Genomic DNA, 22,057 nt, shown 5'->3' with positions numbered 1-22,057 from the left:
TGGGATAGGGTCAGTGGGTATAGGTTTGTGCAGTGTGGGGGAGTGTGTGTGGAATTTGTTGGGAGGGGGATAGATGCGGGGGGAGGGTGGCTGGGGAGGCTTGTGGCTTGTGTGAAGGGGGAGAGTTTGCCCACCCCCACCCCTGAACTGCAGCAGACAGAGCACCCACCAGCACTTCTGCAAGCCCAGGCTCAGCCTTTCTGGCCCCAGGGCACTGGTGTGTGCCATGTGCTCCCCCATCTGCCACTGCTGCACTTCTGCCACTTTCTCCTCCCCTCCTCCCCCACTGGCCACTCCAGCATCATGTCCCAGCTGCAGCTGGGAACCACATGGTACTGGAGTGTTTGACCTGCTGGCCAGCAGGAAGACAGGGTGGGGAGTGGGGAAATAGTTCTGGCAGGTTGTGGGAAAGGGCAGCAAGCTGGTGCACAGAGTGCAGCAACAGCTAGGTAGGAGTGCGGAGCCAGCACCGGAGGGGCCCAGAGCATGGCAGCAGGAGGGTGGGGTCTGGGCTGCCAGGGGCTCTATGGAGTCGGGCTGTGCTGCTCAAGCAGGGAGAGGAGGGAGCCAGCCCAGCTCCATAGAGCCTCTGCCAGCTCAGCCCTACATTCCTGCTGCCCCGCTTTGGGCCCTGTCGGTGTTGGCCCTGATGCACCAGTGTGGACCCCACACTCCCGCCCAGCTGTCGCTGCACTCTGCGCGCCTGCTTGCTGCCCCTTCCCCCACACCTGCCTGTGGGCCAGCCAGCCACTCCAGCATTGTGTGGTTCCTAGCCCCAGCACCGGGACTGCAGGTGGCAGCTCGGCTGGCTCTGAGGACTGGGACGATTGCCTGCAGTCCTTCCCTGCCTCTGTCCCTTACCTCCTTTTTAGCTGTATTTTCCCTGGTGCAGGGAGGCAGGAACAGTCCCAAGCCAGAAGCCCCTGCTAGGCAGAGCTTCCAGCTGGGGCTCAGGGTGGGTGGGGCTGGAGTGGGGTGCAGACCAGACTTGCTGCTGCAGCTGCTTAGCTCTGCCACCAGGTCCCCCTGGGTCCTACTGCCCCCGTCTCCTGTTATTTCTAACAGGCAGCCAGGGGCAGATCAGTATTAATTTTCTAAACTTTTTAGGGCCCCCGCAGGCCGGATAGAGTGGCCTCATGGGCTGGATGTGGCTCACAGGCTGTATTTTGCCCACCCCAGGCCTATTGCATGCCATGAGCACCCTGAGGCCCTACTGCTGCTGTTACTGGTGGGGGCTGTGCACTATTGGGGGAGGTGTGGGGGGGACCCAACACCTTCCCCTTGCCCCCATATACCCTTTGCTCATACTCAGCCCCCAAGTTTCCACACTTTCACACTTATTTTAATATGTGGGTGAGCAGGGTTGGACTCCAGGGGTGGGCAAAATACAGCCCGTGGGCTGGATATGACCCACTAAGGGATTTTCTCTGGTCTGTGGCCAGTCCTTCATGTGGGGCAGCCTGGGCTTTGGTGCATATGGCTAGTCCCACCGCTCCTGGGTGCACAGTGGGGCTGGGATGGTGTGGCAGCTGGATTCAGCTTCCCAGCAGGTGTGGTGGCAGCAGTTCCTTCTGGTTGCTGCTGCTGGATCTGGCCTCACTGCCCAGGTATCCCGCTCTGCCTCTCACTCAAGGCTGGGGTTGCTGGCCAGAGTGAATGGGCAGGGTCTCCATGGAGACTGGCCCAGGACCCCAGGGTGCACTTGGCTGGGCAGATGAGATGGGACCACAGGCATGGGGTGAGCAGCATCTGGGATTAGGCCAAGGGGTGGTGACAGCATGGTGCTGAAGCCCAGGGTACAGCTGCAATCCCCAAATGTCTCTGCCTGTGAAAACACAGCCCCATCCCATCTACCTGGTCAAGCATGACATGCCCATGGAAGTTCTGGCCAGTCTCTGTGGAGACCCTGCCGACATGTCTGCTCCATCTGGTGCCCCCAGTTATGGGTGTGGGACAGATGGGCCCAGGCTATGTAGTAGAAATTTCTTATGCCCCCTAGCCTTTCTAGCACTAGGCCTGGCCAGCACCTTCCCCAACTCCTCTCACCCCCTTTCACACCATTAGCATCACCCTTCCCCCCTCCCCCCCCCACAACATCTCGCCAAAACTCCCTAAGTGGCCCTCCATCCCAAGTAATTACCTGTTCCTGATATAAATCTATCCAGTGGCATAATGCATTCTAATTGGTGCCATGAATCTGTGGTAGCTTTTCAACGAAAATGTTTTCTGTCTATTTTTCATAAGCTTTTTCATTACTTACCTTCCCGTTCCAACTTCTGAACACAGGTTTTAAACTTAATAAAATACGGACTATTAGTAACATATTACTCTTAAATCTAACTTCCCCATTAGTGCCTTACAAAAAGTATAGTAGTTTTGGAGAAAAATTGCTGCTCTTCCATTTTTGTAAACATGACCATCTTTGACAGGTCATGTGAAGAAGAATGTTGCATTCAAGAGCTTAAATCTATCCCAGCCATGCAGTTGGTCTAATGAAAGACATCAGCATAAAAATCCTTGCCCTTCATAGTGGAGTTATACAGGTGTATAAGAACTTACATTTATTCTTCACTATAATAATGTTTCTTGTATTTTTTTTCAGTTCTACAAACATGTTGTACAGAGTGTTGAGAAATTCATTCAAAAGGTAAGTACCCTGTAGGTATTATATTACTGCATTAGTTCAATCTCTGAAGTCATATTAGACAATTTTAAGTACAGGGCAGATGCATATTTTGTACATGTTGCCTGGATTACTTGTTTTTAGTAATAAACAATTAACTACATTAATCACATAGACATTGCTGAAAAGTAAGCTCTTTTTTTTTTTTGCTAATGAGACGTGCGTATAAAAAATATATATTTATATCTACATCTTAAGAACTATGAAAAAAACTGGCAAGAGATGCAGATGGACTTATCATTCCTGAAAGTACTTTTACCTCTCTTATTGTTGTTTGTTGGTAGACTAACAAATTCAGACTCGTATGTTCGTTCTCATATACTTTTATATATATTAAAAAAAATTGTTTGGTCTGAATGAGAATGAAAAAATAATATTACCACTGATGTTTGAATTCGTTTCTTTGCATGTGTGTATATGAAGGTAAGTGGATGTTGCCAGCTTGAAATCCTGTTGGTTTAAACAAACAACGATAAAAAAGGTAAAAGTAGTTTCAGGTATGGTACTTCCGTCTGCATCTCTTGCCAGTTTTTTTCATAGTTCTTAAGATTAAAGGGGAGCCATTGTAATCAGATAGTTTGGTTTCATGAGTAGTCTGTTCACTCAACCATTCTTGCCTGATACCTAATTCAGTCTCAGGCCCTTGACGGACATGTGACTCACTTCACACAGCGACTGTATGGATGGATGAGCTTTATGAAATGCTGTAAAGATAGCCAAAGCTCCAAAAATACTCCTGAAAAAAAGCCTTTTTCAAGTGCTTCATTTTGAAGTACTCTGTTACAGTTGCATTATTTACAGAGCATCATGGGGAGGTATGGGGGGAGGTGGTTCTTGGCCCTCTGGTATCCCACATTGCTCCATTCTCTCCAGCCCAATGAGCACTTTTTCCTGCATCCTGGTGTTACTAGGACTGGACAGCAGAAATCCCTGTGTGTCCCTCCACCTCTGGACTCCTGGTTCTGAGGTGCAGGGCCTCCAGTCTCCTGCTTGCAGGCATCTTGGGACACCCAAAGTGAGTGCCCAAGATGGCATTCATTGGGTATCTACTGCTCCTCTTGGCCTGGCACATGGAGAACAAATCCACAACCGAGCAACCGCATGTCATGACCTTGGGATGAAGAGGGTGCTGCTGTGTTCAGCAGTGGCCATTTTAAAGTGCTTTTTATGGTGGAGGAGAGCAGGAGGCTCTACAGATGTCATGCCTGTCCAGGGCCTTAATTCCATATGGTGGGTTGGGAAACTGACATGTCTGGTGGTCGCTTAACCCTGCAAGTTCATTATCTGGTTGCTGGCAGAAGTCTTACAGGTTCGATAGAGGTGAAATATGCCTTTTGAGAAGGAATAGGATTGTGCTATTGTTGGGGAACTGTGAAGATGGAGGTTTCCAAGGTATTGGCAGAACTTTGTAATGTGCAGCAGTTTTGCTTAGTAAACAGTAGACAGAAAGTTAAGCACTTGCTAGACGAATTTTTAATATAAAAATTGATTTTTTTTTTAAATGCCTGTCCCAGGCATTAAAATGAGGGTATTAACCAAGGTAGATATTTAAAACATGACACAAGGTCACTTAGGTTGAATTGCAGTGAGAATTTACTATATCCATTTCTCATGTCTAACTAGACTTCCTGTTTAAAAAATAAAATGCATCACCAATTTTTTCTGACTTCCACTTGTAGCCATTTTGTTTTAAAGTTTGTAGTGTAAGAACCCTGCCACACATTCAAATTAAAACTGGAATGAAACCAGCCATAAAGTTTTTAGATGTATTCAAGCACTGACTTCATAGCTGACTAGCTATTTTTATAGATGGATGGGCATTTTTGTGGTGTGCTATTTTCTTTGCATGTGTGGCCATTCTAAATTTTGTGGGATTAGCCAGTTAATTGCATGATAATTACCATATTTACGCTAATACAAGGTCAGGTTCCCCCCCCAAGTTGGAATGGGGCAAAAGCCCCCTCATCTAATAATCGCGTATGAGGAAATCTCACTAAATACATTGTCTGCTATTAAACTGCTGCCGAAAGCAAGATGTGCTCAGCAGTGCCTGCTGTGAAGTTGATTGAATACACCCAACACTGAGCATGACCATAAAATGCATGGCCCATATTGGACAAACATGCTGATGGGAACATACCACAAGAATAGGTTTGTGTAGTCTAATTCATCTGAATAAAACGTATGGTAATAGCCATTAAGTACAGTCCCCCTCACTGCTGACTTTTTTTTTTCAAGTGACCCACGACATGGCATACATTTTGACTTCCTCTTCACGCCTGCAGCTGAGCCATGCCTTTCTTTCGCATTTCCAATGATTTCTGTTTCTTCACCAGCCTTAAATGCCTGGCCGATGTCATGAAACAGTTTACCCAGAATCCCTCTGTCTCCCCCTCTGTCAGCCTGGTGCATATGATAAGTGTGGATCTACCCTCGCTACAGTTTTTGGAGTGTCCCAGCATTTGAGATGAGAACACCTGGTTCTTGAATGGGGGGCAAATTAGCCCATGGATCCTTTGTGGGAGGTATCTGGAATGTACACACATACTGAACTGTACTAAGCTGTGGGGTCATTGTGGCTTGAAATGCTGTTGATTGGTGGAGCCCAGCACAGTGAACTAAGTGGTAAATCACAAGCCTTTGCCTTTGGACTAATATCATGCATAGTTTGTACTATATATAAGTAGGTACTAAAGTGCTGATCAGTTTATGGAAGACCTATGTTAAAAATTACAGCAACTTCCAGAATAGACACTATGGATCAATACTGGATGAACTAAGTGACTCAGTACTATATGCAAGTTGTTACAGTCATGTTGAATTTCAGGGTTACTGTTTTCAAATTTGTTCCTTGCTTCCATGTGCTCAAGTAGAGCAGGGCCTGACAGGAGAGGGGGAAGCAGCTACCAGGTGAAAAAGTTGGGGGGAAGCAGAGAGCAGAAGGCTGCCTGACTCCTCCAGGCTTATTTTCTGTGCTAAGCAGTGGGAGAGGGGCAAATTTAAGGCAAAGCTCCAATAATTAGATTCTGTACCTGGAAAATGATAGCAAATGTATAAAGTTTCCATATATTGAAACTTATTATTGAGGGGGTCATCTTATGATCAGGGACATCTTGTACACAAATATGGTACTTTGCATGTGGGACTGGTCTAAATTTACTGCGCGGTTAACCATGTAAGTGTATAATATATAACGTGTGGCAGGGGCCTAAGATATCTTCTCTCTTTATTGTAATGTAAAATAACCTTCAGAGTTAAGGAGGTTGACTTCGTGAAGTCTCAAGACGTGTTCTCTGGGCCACCAATCACTGTTGTAATTTTTGCTGTCATTTTTCAGCATCCCTTTTAACGTATAAATAGGAGAAGGGGTTAGCATTCCACTAATTTCTATGTGTCATGGGCAGAGGTAATAAAACCTTCCCACTCCTACTGAGTATTTCCCTTTTTATAGTTCCAAGTACTTGCTGGCTGTTCTTGCCTTGCCATTTACTCTCGTTTGCTGCTATTAACTGGTATTATACAAAGATTCTGAGGTCCTTGTCAAAGTTACTGTTTTCTAGGAAATGGAGTTCCATAACCTGCCTGCCCTATATTCTTTGTTCTTGGATGTAAGATCTTATATTTGGCTTTAATAAAAATTTTTTTTTAATTGTGCTTAGTTTATCAAGTAACTTGTCCTGTTCTGTGTCAATGACATATCTGTATTGTCACTTACTATGTCATCTGCACCTACCATGCCACCTTATTTCATATTTTCTTCTAATTTATTGATAAAGATCTTCAGTACCATTGCACTGAGAATTAAAGTCTAAATCACTCAAAATTGAAACAGTTCCTTTCAGTGATTCCCTTTTAACAGATTTATTTTGACATGTGTCACTTAGCCAGTTCTTAATTTACTTACTATGTACAGTACAGGTTTTATAGAGTCCTAGTATTTAATTCAGAATGGTTAGTTCTGCCAAGCCAAACAACTTACAGAAGTCTTAAAATTATCACATCAACAGCAACTAAATGTGTAATATGAGAAGGCCTGTTTTCAGTGAAATTGTTGCTTGACATGCATAACATTTTCATATTCAATTACTTATTAATGGAATGCCATATCAGCCACTTTGTAATTTGTTGGAATTTGTTAGACTAATGGTTTTAAATATATATATATCCAGGACATCCTATATGCCTTTTGTTTAAATACTAGCATAATCTTGGCTTTCTTTCCATTCTCTGGCTCATCCCCAGTTTCTCATTATGTAATAAAAACCTTGTTTAAATGGTCAGAGAGCTCTGCAGCCAACTCTTAAAATTCTCAGGTGGAAGATATTCATATTTGATCATTTTAAGATGCTAATTCTAAGGGATGCTGTTTAACATCCTTGTTATTTACTGTTTAAATAAAATATATCATCACTATAGGAAATTAATTCTTGGGAATAAAAATGTATGTGGGGTAGCAACCACTAGGTACAGGGTACCTTGCAAACATAAAAACTGTTTTTGCTCCAAGGGAACAAGAGCCTGGGGAACTCGATACACAGCTTTTTGTCAAATACAGAAAAAGTTTTCTATCTTCATTTCCAATAACGATGCAGAACAGTGTACAATCTTCATTATAATAATGTCTTTATACCAGTGATAAAATCCCTTTTGTTCTCAATATTATTTTTAAAATTTTCTTATTGACCATAATTTCAATGATCCTAGATGTTTTATTAACTGGAGTTGATTGTTATATGTTTAACCTATTTTTAATTTTAGCTTTCTTTTCATTACTGTTGCTTTGCAAAGCAGCTGTCATAGTTCCAGACCCCACAAAGAATACTGACCGAGATAAGGGTATATTTGGAGCAGAAGATGGTTAGGTTTATGATGGTCCTTAATTTGTGGAAGAGTTTATTCCTTGGACCAGCCCCTGAGTGTTCTGCTTCCATACAGACAACTTTCATTTGTAATACCAAAATGGTATGGGAAACTAATATAGAGAATAGAGAACAGGTTCAAAATGTTTGTGGTTTGATGCTGGGAGACAGCTGGCTAAAATGAGTATGTTATTTTCTTCATTGCTGCATGGATTATTGTGTGTTTTGAAGAAGGAAAGATACCTTCTCCAAATCATTGGTTATTTCAGTCAAAAGTTGGACAGTTGTTCGTAACTCTTTCACAGGCCAGGTTTAATATGAATTTGACTAATAAATTTCATACATAGGTCTTTAGAGTGTCAGTACTGCTTGATGAGAAAATATTCTTAACTTTTAAGTTCATGGTTAAGTATACGTAGGACAGATTCCTGCTGTTAGAGAAGGTTTCCTCCATGTATACAATTTTTGTAGCAGAACAAAATAGTGATTCTTTGCAGGCTTGGTGCCTGGCATTTAAGATTGGTGAAAAATAGTTCACTTCCCTGGCTAACTCTTTGGGGTAGCTTCGGTGGAGGCTGTGATGGCTCCTCTGGCCTGCATTGTCTCCTTTTAGATACTGAAGACTTAATTCTGTTGTCTATCTATGTCAGCCTGTTTTCTACCTGTGATACTCAAGTTTCTGTTTTCCCTTTCTCTCTGTAGCGGGATGGGCAGTTATTTTGGGGGAAGGGCTGCTTCCAGAATTTTAGCATGCTGTCGAGGGCCACATGGGTAGCCCCACCCCTTGACAGGTGCCCCGCCCTCTGATATCTAGTGATCAGGAGTCCAGCTTCTTAACCCCTGACCTTTGCCACTCAAAGTCCCTCCCCTTGCCTCCAGAAGTACTCCTTTCAGCAAGGGTATTTGCCATCTTGGAACCAGAAAAATATCAAATTATATATCTTCTCAACCTGGAAGGACGTGGGCAGTGGGGTTCCGCGGAGCTCGGTCCTCGGGCCCGCACTGTTCAACATCTTCATCAGCTATTTGGACGAGGGGGTAAAAAGCACCCTGTTCAAACTTGCTGATAACACTAAGATGTGGGGGGATGTGGGCACACTAGAAGGAAGCATCAGGCTACAATCAGACCTGGACAGGTTACAAGAGTGGGCGGATGTGAATAGGATGGGATTCAACACAGACAAGTGCAAGGTGATGCACCTGGGGAGGAACAACCGGCACCATACCTACAGGTTGGGGAACTCCCCTCTTGTCAGCACAGAGGCGGAAAGGGATCTTGGAGTCATCATTGACTCCAAGATGAACATGGGCCGGCAGTGTGGGGAGGCAGTCAGGAAGGCCAACCGCACCTTGTCATGCATCCACAGATGCATCTCGAGCAGGTCCAAAGAGGTGATCCTCCCCCTCTATGCGGCACTGGTCAGGCCGCAGCTGGAGTACTGCGTCCAGTTCTGGGCACTGCACTTCAAGAGGGATGTGGACAGCATGGAGAGGGTCCAGAGGAGGGCCACTTGCATGATCAGGGGACAGCAGGGCAGGCCCTATGAGGAGAGACTACGGGACCCAAACCTGTTTAGCCTCCAAAAGAGAAGGTTGAGGGGCAATCCAGTGGCCTGTTATAAACTAGTCAGGGGGGATCAGCAGGCATTGGGGGAGTGCACTGGCAGGAGTGACCAGGAATAACGGTCACAAGCTGGCAAAGGGCAGGTTTAGGCTAGATATCAGGAAGCACTATTTCACGGTCAGGGCGGCTGGGATCTGGAAACAACTTCTGAGAGAAGTGGTGCAGGCTCCTACCCTGGGGGTTTTTAAGAGGAGGTTGGATGAACATCTTGCTGGCGTCGTTTGACCCCAGTATTATTTCCTGCCATGGCAGGGGGTCGGACTAGATGATCTACTTGGGTCCCTTCTGACCCTAGAAACTATGAAACTGTAAAAAGCAAACATCTACAACATTCATTAATTTCCTTTCAAAAATATTTTTGTCCTTACTTACACTCGTGCACGCGCGTGTGTGTGTGGTGTACACAGAGGTGATTACACAATGGCTTAAAATGGAGTCTTACTCTTGTATATCGAGGGGGGTGCATATAGGTTTGTGGGGGGCTGTTGTGTGGGTATGGGGTCTGTGAGGGGGTGTAGGTAGGCGGTCCGCATGTATGACAGTGTGTGGGGGGGATGCATGTGTACGGCGGGGTATGCGTGTTGGACTCACCCTGTGAATGCACACGCACACACACACTCTGCCCCTGCCTGCGCACACACACAGGGCCCTGTGCTCTCAGTTCTGGCAATGCAGCTGGGAGCTACATGGTGCTGGAGCAGGGCAGGGGCAAGAAGAGAGTGAAATGGCTGGAGTCAGGGTAGGGCAAATGAGCTGTTCAGTTCTGAGGGCAGTGGGCATCAGTCCTACTGCCCCTGGCTCCGGTCAGCTTTGATAGGCAACCAGGAGCAAATACATATTACTTTACCATTTTTTTAGGGGGCCCTGTGGCCTGGATAGAATGGTCTGGCAGGCCAGATCTGACCCATGGGTTGTATTTTGCCTGCCTCTGCTCTATAGGAGGATTCATAGAATCAATGAGTCAGACGGGACCTAGACAGATCATCGAGTCCGACCCCCTGCCATGGGCAGGAAGGAGCACTGGGGGTGGCAGGGGTCATAAAAACCCAGCCAGGTGCTTATCCAGTCTCCTTTTGAAGATCTCCAGGGAAGGTGAGAGCACCTCCTCTCTAGGCAGCCTATTCCAGGCTCTGGCCACACTTACAGTGAAGTAGTTCTTCCTAATATCTAACCTAAACCTATCCTCCCTCAGCTTGTGGCCATTGTTCCTGGTGACTCCAAGGGGGGCCCTGGTGAACAGACTTTCCCCAAGTCCTTGCTGGTGGCCCCTGATAAAGATTTTTCTCAAGAGGTGATTTTGGAGCAGTATGCCTGACACTTGTGTGACAAGGCTGAATGTGTAGTTTAAGGAATAGGTTAGACCAGGAATGTCAAATTCACCAGGCCCCATAGGCTAGATAAATGTCCCTGAGCCAGTTTGCGGGCAGGGGCAAGACTGTGCACCAGAGCCAGTGCTCGGGTCAGTCCAGCACAGGCTCTGCATGGGTTGTCTAGGATCCAGAAGTGTAAATAACCCCTGAAATATTCCATTTAGGCATCAAGTTGCTGTCACATTGCAGGGTCCTAGAGAAGAACAACAAAAATGACTGGGATAATAGGGATTGAAATTTGAGGTACAAATTTGATTAACATCATTGGATATTCTGCATTATACATACAAGTACCTTAAACTGAAAGTTTAAACTTGGCCGTAATCTTTGAGGTCTTCATAGTTCAGTGCAAATATACTAGTTATTTTATGATAATATCTTGATCCATTTATCAATTAGCATTGACCGTCATTTAGCTATCTGGGTATTGGTAGGTCAGTTTACAAAATGGTAAGTAGTGGAAAAATCTGGTTAGTTGTGAGCTGTAAATAATATTTTCTTTCATTCAACTTTTAAACTGTAGTTATGTGGCTGTTTAATTTTTCCAAATGTGTGCATCTTTAAACTTTCGTTACAGTGCAAACCAGAATACAAGGTGCCTGGCCTATATGTCATTGACTCTATTGTGCGACAGTCTCGGCATCAGTTTGGGCAAGAAAAAGATGTGTTTGCCCCAAGGTTCAGCAATAACATCATCAGCACTTTCCAGAATTTATACCGTTGTCCTGGAGATGACAAGGTATGTCTTTTTTGTTGCAGTTTCTTTTACAGGTAACACAATTAATAGAATACTAGCGAACTGCCTGTCAAGAATGTCTTGGGTGGCAGGGGAAGTTTGCTAACCCTACTGCCGCCCTCCACTCCCTGCAGCACCATTGCCACCTCCCAGGGGGAGGGGGAGTGGAGTTTGCCCCTCTGTCTCTTCCATCCCCCTCCACCAGCATCCTGTGCCGCTACCTCCAAGGAGCAGGAGGGGAGGGGCAAAGCCAGAGGTGCTGACATTGCCTCTCGTGCTGCGTCCCTGCCATCATGGTGGCTCTGTGCTGCCTCCACCTCCTGTCTGTAATGCTCTTGGAGCACTCTGATTGGTTGGTTTAGCAAGACAGACAGATGGACTAAGCCTTTTATTATAGTTAGAAACTTTTAAAAAAAAGTACAAGATTCTGCAATGATAGTTTTTGTTTATTCAAGCAGACCTCATTATAACTCTTCATTATTCCTCTTTTGGTAAGCTAGAAATGAACAGAGATGCGCCTGTGCTTTAGGTTTGCAATGCTTTTTTATTGAGGTACAAAAATAAGATTAGAAAGAAAACACTTATTGCAACTTAAAAAGAGCTACTTTAATTAGCACTACCATTCTCCTTCTGGAATTCTTCAAAACTTATTGTTGCACAGTCTCACGCACTGTACTAAAGAAAGTATGACAACTGTTTTTATGTTGTTACTATGTAAGTATTAACATCTCCTGGGAAATGTTTTCTTTATTAATATTTTTAGATACACAATTTCTTGAAAAAAAAATGCATGAAAAATAGCCCCGTTTTTGTAGGACGTATACACAAAATTTGATTTCATTCTATTATTTCAACAGCAAGTGTTAATTTACCTATTATTAATCTCTTTTCTCCACATTTTGGTGAGGACAGATGAAGATAGTACATAGGGATAGACAAGTTAGAGCAGTGTTAATGTTTTCTGATTACAATTTTAGAAAGTAAAGATTTCCTATTTCCTTAAGGCAGCAGTCAGCAACCTTTCCCAGTCCCTGTACAAAACACGACAAGCACAGGTCTGAGACAGGCTGGCATTAGAATCTGGCTGCAGCCACTTTTCTCTAGGGCAGCATGCTGCTGCTGCTTCCCCCCTTCCACTTCTCACCATCACAGCACAGGGGGAAGTACCCATTGCTGCCATCTCATCTGCCCTCTGCAGCACTGGAGGAGGTGCCTTGTTGCAAAAACCCCAGTTCTGCAGACCTATATCCAGTGGCTCCATGGGCCAGATCTAGCACATGGACCATTAGTTGTGACTCCTGCCTGAAGTTAATTTTTTCCTAATTTTGTATCAAGAATACCAATTTAAGAAACCCTTGCTTAGTTTGTTTTGCTATTTTAGTTCAGTACTTGACTTGAGTACAGAATTTCAGAAAGCCAAAGCTGAACTTTTTATAGTATATTTCTGAATACTAATTTTTCTTCTTGGTGTCTGTAACAAACAGGAAATCAACAATGCAATTTTCTAAATATGTCTTTTGTTGCCTTTTTCTCCTTTTAGAGTAAAATTGTTAGAGTGCTGAATTTATGGCAGAAGAATAATGTATTCAAGAGTGAAATTATTCAACCTCTCTTGGATATGGCAGCAGGAATTCCTCCTCCAGTTGTGACCCCAGTCTTGCCTACTACCACAGCTGCTATGAGCAACAATACTCCAGGTAATGGAAAATGAGACACAACTTTCATAGTAAATTGGAAAGTTCTATTCAACACTCGGAGCAGATTTTTTCTCTTAAAATGTCAGCATTTTGTAACTATACGTGCTTGACATTTTTCACTAGCCTTCAGGCAAGTATTAAATCTAAATTAATTGTTTTGGAATTAATTGTTTTGACTTGTGGTAGGTAATCAGCCTCCAGTTTAGTGAAGTATCATAACTATCAGGCGGCCAGGCCTGTTCCATAGTGCCGCGTTCTTGTTTGTTGTACATAGGATTATAGATTCGTAGAGTCGGAAGGGACCTCCAGTAGGCCATCTAGTCCGAACCCCTGCCCCTGGCAGGCAAGGAAAGTCACCAACCCTGGGGTCGTGTGATCCCAGCCAGGTGCCTGTCCAGTCTCCTTGTGAAGCCCCCCAAGGATGGGGCAAGCACCCTCCTCCCTTGGAAGCCCATTCTATATTCTGGCAACCCTGACCATGAAGAACTTTCTCCAAACATCCAACCTAAACCATCTCTCTAATGGCTTATAGCCATTGTTCCTTGTCATTCCAGGGGTGCCCTGGTGAACAAATCATTGCCTACTTCATGTTTCTCTCTCCTTATGAATTTGTATGCCACTACAAGGTCCCCTCTCAGCCTTCTCTTGGAGAGGCTGAAGAGGTTAAGGTCCCTTAAGCTTTCCTCATAGGGTCTTCCCTGCAGGCCTCTAATCAGGTGAGTGGCTCTTCTTTGGACCCTCTCCAGGTTGTCCGCATTCTATTTGAACTGCAGCATCCAGAACTTGACACAGTACTCCAGCTGCGGTCTGACCAGTGCCACATGGAAGGGGAGAATCACTTCCCTGGACCTGTTTGTGAAGCATCTATGGATGCACGACAAAGTGCGATTGGCTCTGCCAACTGCTTCATCACATTGCCAACTCGTGTTCATCCTGGAGTCAGCAGTGACTCCAAGATCTTTTTCTGCCTCAGTGAACATGAAAAGGTCACCTCCCAGCCTGTAGGTATGATGGCAGTTCTTCCTCCCTAGGTGCAGCACCTTGCACTTGTTCTTATTGAATTGCATTGTGTTGCTCTCTGCCCATTTCCCAGCCTGTCTAGGTCAGCTTGGATCTGGTTCTTCCTCTCCAGGGTGTTAGCTGCACCCCATAGTTTTGTGTCATCCACGAATTTGGACAGGGTGCTTCCCACCCCCTTATCCAGATCACTGATTAAGATGTTGAACAGCCCCAGAACTGAGCCCTGAGGGACTCCACTGCCCACATCTTTCCAGGTTGACACTGACCCATCCATTACCACCCTCTGAGTGCAGCCCTTGAGCCAATTTGCTACCCAGTCTACCATGTAATCATCCAAGGCAAATCCCCCTCTGTTTGTTTATAAGGATGGTATGGGCTACCTTGTCAAAGGCCTTCTTGAAGTCCAGATAGATAACATCCACCTCAACTCCTGCATCTAAATATTTGGTGGCCTTGTTGTAAAAGGAAACTAGGTTAGTCAGGCAGGACCTGCCTGCTAAAAACTCATGTTGGTTACCTTTCCGCATCACATTAGCCAGCGAGCTCCCACAGATGTGATCCTTGATCATTTTTTCTAGGGTTTTGCCAGGGATAGAGGTAAGGCTGAGTAGTCTATAGGTCCCTAAGTCCTCCTTCCTCCCCTTCTTAAGGACTGGGATGATGTTAGCCCCCTTCCAGTCCTCCAGAACCTGGCCTGAGCACCATGAGAACTCATATAACCTTGCCAGTGGATCAGCTATGACACCCGCTAATTCCTTCATTACCTGTGGGTGGAGTCCCTCCAGTCCTGGTGATTTGAATACGTTCAGTCCCCTTGTATTTAAGGGGACATTTTGGGAGTTTCACACTTCTGTTGTCCATGTTTCCTTCTCTGTCATTACCTGGAAAGTTTGAGGAAACCCTCCTGTTCTGGGGTTTTCTGGGATATTGTTTAGAAGGGTTGGTTTTATGTTTTATTTTAATACTCTACTTGCTTTTATAAGTTTCTTTCTTCCCTTTGTTCTCTTGTTTTATAAGTTACTTTGTTCTCTTACTATAAGCTACCCTGACATTTTTTTTCAGGAAAAGCAGTATATCAATCTTATGTAAGGGTTTTATACAACTTGTTTATGTGAATTAGATCCTTCTAATAAAGTAGTACTCAACCTTTTGATCCCTCAGGCCAGGTAAGTGGTGCAGGGCCAGTCCATGGGCCAGATTGGACCCTGCATGCCAAGATTGAGGCCTGCGGTCCCATGCTGCCACCATGCTACCTCCATCTGGCCCTGCTTGCTGGGTTCAGGTCTTGTGCTGCCCCTGCACAGTTCCACATTCCTGGGTTTGGGCTCTGAGGCCCCCAGGCCTCTTCACCTTGCCCTGTGTACCAGGATCAACCCCAGGGCACCACACCACCTCTGCCTAACCTCTACATACCAGGGTCAGGCCCTGCCCATCCAACACCCAGAGCCCTTTTGGCTGGATGACAGGGCACCCGGGCCTGGATCTGGATCGTGTGCCACGGGTTGAACACCCCTGCTCTAATGTACACAAAATGTTCTGAGCCTATGCCTTTCTTAAGTAGAAAAAGGCAATGTGTAAAGTAAATTGCCTCATTTTTTTTTCATTAGTTTTGTATATTGTAGCTCATACACTACAGTTCAAATGAAATATATCTTGGGTCATTTTTTCCCCCATTCCTGTTGTTTACCATTTAATTTGTATTTTATTGCATTTAATTGCTGGGATAATTTTTTTCATATACTAACTTTTTGAGTTCTGAATTTAATAGCCTTTTAAGATGTGGTAATTTGGATTTGCTATTGCCCAGCACTTGTTTCCACTTCCAGATTGCAGGCAGAAAAATTGCTCTGACAGCTGGAGCAGTATTCCTCAAAACTACAGCATGAAACTTTATTAGCAAGAATCCCAGCATTAGATCTCTGTATCTTTTGACTTAGACCTCTTCAAAGCAGTAGGAGGGAGATGGAGAGGGACTTCCTCATGAAACTTGACTCTGGCGGGTGTAGGTAGGAACCCCAGGTACTGTTGACAAGGCTCACACTGAGGAAGACACGAGTCTAGTAGAGATTTAGGTTAATGGACATCCACTGTTACAGTTAGCTGAGGAGCGGGTATTAGTTTTGTTTTACTTTGCAGCAGGCCAATATCTGCTTCCTTCTCTAGGGCTAGCCCTTCTCTATATTTAAAGGTGGTCATGTGTTCTTTCCTTGGGTAGACCTTTTGATTTTTGTGAATATTTTAAAATACTTAATATTTACCACTTGTATTGTTGTCTACTTCAAAGCCAGAAGGGGTTACCGGGAAGCTGTATAGTTGTCCAAGGGTGAAACCTGCCTCTACTGTGATGTTATTACTTAATGAGATTGGTTCTACTGTTCATTAATTTCTGGTATTAGTTTGGCTCATGGTGATAAGCGACGTGCCTCTTACTAACTTTTCTGTTTGTATGCTGCCTCAGGTATTCCCTCAATATTTGTTTTACTTTTCACTGCTGTATCTTTCTTAAATGCTGCTATATAAACTCTGCTCCTTAAACTGGGTCCATATATTTTATCGTGTGTGTATGGTGCCTAGTATCCTTGATCCCTGATTTAAAAAAAAAAAAAGAATAAATGATAATTACCTGGAAATAAATATAAGGAGCATTGCTATAGAATCAATATTGGTAACTGTCGTTATAAAATTTTATGTTTCCCTTTCAAAGAACTAAACATAGCCAATGTTGGCATTATTAATTATGTTCCTTATTCTTCCTAATTGCATCCATTTTTTTTCGTGCTGCTGTGTTTAAAATAGGATTAAGGACTGTATGTAGGTCCAATGGTTCAGGGGAGCATGGTAGTGACAGTTGACCACTTTACCAGTAGTTCAAACATCTAGTCTCAGAAATCATTACCATCTAATGACAGATAATGTACTTGCATCCGGTTCAAGTTGTCTTCAGTTTCCTTAGGAAAAAAAAAGAAACTGCCGCAGAGACAGAGATGCTGTCTGATCCCAGATTACAGTGAACACGGTCACATTTTGCATTCATTGGCATCTTTGTTGGATAGGCCAACAATTAAATGAGTGGTGAACCACATTTAAGATATTCATACAGGTAGTTGTACTAATCAAAGCTTCAGAAAGTTTGCATTATTTCTAGCATTCTGAATGTTCTTTAGATAAAGGTATTGGTAGTTTCCTCTGTGGCCAGTATTTCAGCCTTCCAGAATTACTGTAGTTAGTAAAGAACATTTTTAAACTATAAATGCATGTTTAATTTTCACATTTAAGAGTTGCTATAAAGGAGTGGAAACCCCCCCCACAAGATAATTTTAGCTTCTTGTCCAAAAATTCAGTGCGCGCAGTCTCTTCATACTGTGAAATAATGCAGAATAGTCAGTGACGTTTTGATTCATGTCTTTACTTTTTGCTCATGCATCTTTACTATTGACAGCTTTTATTGCTTTATATTTTTAGTGAACCTCTAAAAAAAATGTATACATGTTAACAGTATTTAGTTGTACCTTATTTTTCACCTTGCAGGAACTCCTGTGACCCCTGTTACTCCAGCTAATGTGGTACAAAGTTTACCAGATCCTTGGATGTCTCAGATTGCTAATACAGATACACTTGCTGCAGTAGCACAAATTTTACAGAGTCCACAGGGCCAACAGGTAAATATTTTGTGGGCACTGATATTATTTCAAGCTGTATATGGTCTACGCTGTGTTTGTTTTTGCAACCTATATGGGTTTTTTTAAGTATAACTTTTGCATGTATTTTTTAATTTGTGCTCAGTGTTCCATTTACTAGGCTATTTAGAAGTGAAGTATGTTATATTTGACCAGTTAACACTTTTTGTTCTTTGTGAAATTTTCTTTGTTCAGTAAGATACCAGAAAAAGATTGATTGCAGCCCATGCAATCCATGGTATTTATAATGTTGCAGAAGGTATAAATGTTTAACCAGAAAGATTTAATGAGTGGGAGTGGTTATTTAAATGGTAGTTGAAACTTATTTCTTTGCTGAATGCCCATGGAAGTTAAAAACTGCAGTATACATAATGTGGTCATTTAACACAGACAACTGTTTAGTTCAGTTTTCATTTTTGTTTTACATTTCATCGTTAAATGTAGCCCTTTATTTTCATTCATAGGGGATTCAGGAAGTACTTTGGAAATGCTTTTTAACATGCCACTTGGCCTAAATTTTCAGAAATGACTGATTTTGATGCCTTAATTTCTGAATGCCCAACTAAGTAAAGTGGTCTGATGATGACAAAGAGGCTATCATTCGAAAATCTAAGCATATTAACACACCAAAGTTGAACATGGAAAAGCAGTAACTTCTTTTCAAAGTATAAATATTGATCTTTGAGTAGAAATGATTTATACCATCACTCTGGCAGTCCCCCCACTCTCTTAGTTGGCTTGCTCTGTTGGGACACCAAAAACTTCCATGCAGATTAGTGAATAGGGTCCACAAGTGTACCAGTATAACCAGCGTGCTGCCACTTGCAGGACTAAGAGTCAGTTTTTATGTGTTCAGCAAAGCAGTGCCATATACAGCTGGCCAAAAGATGGAAGCAGGTGAATTTTTAGCCAGGTCACAATTTAGGAAAATTAGCATATTGACCCTGGAAAGGAGGGACTGCAAGTGTGAAAAATAGGACTTGTCAATAGGAGTGGAGCGATATAGGAAGTGAGGGATGGCAGGAAGTAAGAATGAAGCAAGAGCAAGACCATAAGGAAGATGAGTGTTGGAGAAGACAGTAAAGGTAAAAGGCAATAAAGATTGTGGGTCAGCAGGTTAAAAAGGAAGGGGAAGGAAAAAAGGGGAAAGATTGAGGACAAGAAGATAACTGCAGTGCATGTAAAAGTTGTTGAGAAGGATAGGTACAATATGTGTACCAAAAAGCAGGATGAGAGAGATTCCAGATGTGGAAAGAGAAAGAACCCAGCAAGGGTACAGAGACTGATTTGAAATTAGTGTAAATGTATATAGGGAGAGAAAATTAGGTTTCCAAGATATCCTTTGGCTGTAGGGGCCTTCGTTTGCTGCTGGTCCCTTTTTTCCCGCCCCTCGTCACCACCCACATATAAAAATCTAATAAAAAATTGCTTCCTTCATATTTATGATTGCATTATGTGGGTAAAAGAGGAGACTTTGTGACTTCATTATTGAATTTGCAGGTAAGCTGAGAGGTTAGACCAGTGGTTCTCAACCTTTTTGGACTCGAGGTCACCTCCGTAACTTTTGTGAATTGTGTGGCACCTAATTTCAAAAATTTATTTATATATTACAGTGCCTTGCAGAGGGGCAGTGGGCGTGGGAGATCTGCCAATCAGGGAAAAACCTGAGCCTGCTTGTATCTGCTTATCTCCTCATACCTTGAGGCACCTTTCAAAATATCTAGCAGTACCCCAGGGTGCCATAACATCCTGGTTGGGAATCACTGGTATAGATCTAGAAAAAGAAGAAAGATGGGACCAAACGCTAGTATGGAGAAAGGTAGGATGGTCACCAATCGTCCAGGATTTTTCTCACTCCAGGGCTTCCTTCTCAGCTTCTCCAGTTTGATTACTTCCTACACAAAACAACACACAAGAAGGTGACCCCATGGCTTTATCTGTCAGCAAGATGAATAGAAAAAACACTTTTTCACATGAAGTATATTTCTCTAGCTGAGTGAAATTTCTCCAGGAGCAAAGCAGTGTCTAAAACGGTTCTAGGGCTGTGACAGATAAAACAGGCTCTATAAGTTGCCTGAAAGGGAGAAAAATTTCCACAGTAACAGAGGTTGTCTCCAGTGTAGTAGCAGAGAAAGCACCAGCTTATGCATTTTTGGTGACAGTAGGAAACTAAACCAATCCACCTAACTTATGTGGATTTTCCTAATTAAAAAGGAGTCATCACTTTCAGGTTGCATGATAATCTTTGGTACTTGTCCATCTTAAAAGAGCTGGAAGCAGGATCCCAGGAACAGGTGGAACATGCACACTAAGACCATTGAAGGTTAGGTATTAAAATAAAAAATAAAAAAGCTAAAAGAAGTGGAAACTCTGGCATTTCAAGCTGGATAAAAAGTTAGGCCAAGATAATGTTGAAGAGACTTCAAGCATGGAATTGAAATGAGACCTAGAAGGACAGATTTAGTTATTTCATTAGTGTAACATTGTCTGGAACACCGTAATCTAGATATGTCCAATTCCTTCCAGAATATCTGTTTTCAAGCAAAGCTCCAGACACTTAGGACACCAGTGTGTTACCTCATGTAGGTGGCAAAGCCCCTTTTTCTTCCAAGTCTGAAGTTAATGTAAGAGAGCCTCTTCCCACATGTATGATCCTCTTTCTTTTTCACTAAATATTTATAGTTCTTCACATAATAATGTTTTCCAGGTGTCCAGAAAACTCTTCTATCCTACGTCTTGCCTAAAAGTGTGGACTCCTATCCCTCACCCTTCCCATTATACAGCACTTTCCTTTAGAGTTTCTGTCCAAACCCTGAACCAGAAGCAGAAAAATTCAGTATGTGTTGGACACACTAGTATCTTCATAAGGTAACTATCTGAAAACTTCAGAGGAACAGAATTTCTTTCTCCATCTCCTCCCAGAGTTACAGAAGAGGTTTCGAGGCATTTTGATACGTAATGAGTGAATGCATAAGGTTCAATTTTCATCTCATTCAGAAAGTCATAGAAATGCCTAAATAGCCATTGCAGAAGAGCCCTAGACATTTGGGCTGTAGAGAGGAGGTGTTAATTGACAAGGTTAAAAAATACATAAGGAATCCTAGGTAACAGATTTAAACTAGTGCATCTTCCTGTGCTGGTGTCTGCAAATACAGTCCATAGCAATTGAGTGTTTAGAGCACTTCCTTCAGGATAGTATCTTGGAAGATTTGGGGGGTCTTGTTTCCCCTGTTACCTACTTGCCTTCAGGCTCTTTCCCTTGCTTTAATCTTGAGTCTCCTATATCCTCTTCCTGGTGTATTTTCTCACTGCTATACAGAACCCAGTGTCTGTGCTGTTGAAAGCTAAATCACAAAGGCAAATTAAGTTTCCATTTACTGGCTAATTTGCTTTTTGTGGTTTGGTTGAAACAGTACAGACTCCGTGTTCCACTGAAACCCAGACTTCAACACGCAACTGGCCTTGTAGCCAAAGTAGATAGATATACCATTATGAACCTTTAATACAGATACACTGCCCCAATGTAAAATGAGACATCACCACTGTGATTTACTCTACATAAGTGTAGCTGCACTGCTACAGACTCCTGACATAAATGAGCACTTAGGAAAGTGGAATAGGCTAACAGATTTTTTTCAGATCAGGAGGAATCTAACTGGAGAAGCAGAAGAGGGGAGTCCTAGACAGCAGGAAAATCCTGGATGGTGACTGGTCGTCATCCTACCTGTCACAGCAAGTTAGGAGGAAGAACCAAGCATCTGCGCTATCTTGTCTGAGCCGCAAAAAACAAATTAGTAAGTGGGAATACAATTTGCCATAATTACACACGGATTACAGTGAAATTACAGAGCGATAGCCCCGGGTTAGCTATACTATATATGGACAAAACCTTTTCCCATGAGAAGGGCAGAAGAGCTAGTTGAAATCTTATGTAGGTACCTACTTTGGTTAATGTGGTTTTCCTGTCTCCCTTCCAGCTTCAGCAGTTAATACAGACGCTACAAATACAACAGCAGAAACCACAACCTTCACTGCTCCAAGCACTGGATGCTGGTCTTGTTGTTCAGTTACAGGCCCTCACTGCACAACTTACAGCTGCAGCTGCTGCTGCCAACACACTTAATCCACTGGAACAGAGTGTCTCTTTTAACAAGGTAGAATTTGAGTACCAAAACTGGAGAAATACATGTGGTGTTAAACAGTGTGTGTTTGAAGTTTTCTTGTGGGTCATATCTCTGTATCTTTAGTGGTCAGTTAAGTAAGAAGTACATGATCAAGTTGGAGAGAAATGTCTTAGACTGTGTACAGTTCCAAGTACAAACGTTTTCTATCGGGTCATGCAAATGAAAATAGTTGAAGTATTTAAATCTAATTGACTTTTTCAAAAGACA

At 43.2% G+C, this 22,057-nt stretch overlaps 1 protein-coding gene across 5 annotated transcripts in view; it reads left to right on the top strand.

The window, feature by feature from the left end:
* SCAF8 (SR-related CTD associated factor 8) overlaps positions 1-22,057 on the top strand; it is a 139,161-nt gene that overhangs the window by 2,181 nt on the left and 114,923 nt on the right. For all 5 annotated transcript variants that reach the window (XM_019550044.1, XM_019550045.1, XM_019550046.1 and 2 more), the window contains exons 2-6: positions 2,603-2,647; positions 11,114-11,275; positions 12,813-12,969; positions 17,518-17,648; positions 21,644-21,820. In XM_019550044.1, the coding sequence (XP_019405589.1) occupies positions 2,603-2,647; positions 11,114-11,275; positions 12,813-12,969; positions 17,518-17,648; positions 21,644-21,820 (672 nt within the window). The remainder of the gene's footprint in view (positions 1-2,602; positions 2,648-11,113; positions 11,276-12,812; positions 12,970-17,517; positions 17,649-21,643; positions 21,821-22,057) is intronic.

The sequence above is a fragment of the Crocodylus porosus genome, unplaced genomic scaffold, assembly GCF_001723895.1.
Source record: "Crocodylus porosus isolate Cpor-Errol unplaced genomic scaffold, CroPor_comp1, whole genome shotgun sequence".
NCBI lineage: Eukaryota > Metazoa > Chordata > Crocodylia > Crocodylidae > Crocodylus > Crocodylus porosus.
Note: the sequence above shows the minus strand (reverse complement) of the source record. Positions and strands in the feature narration are given on the sequence as shown.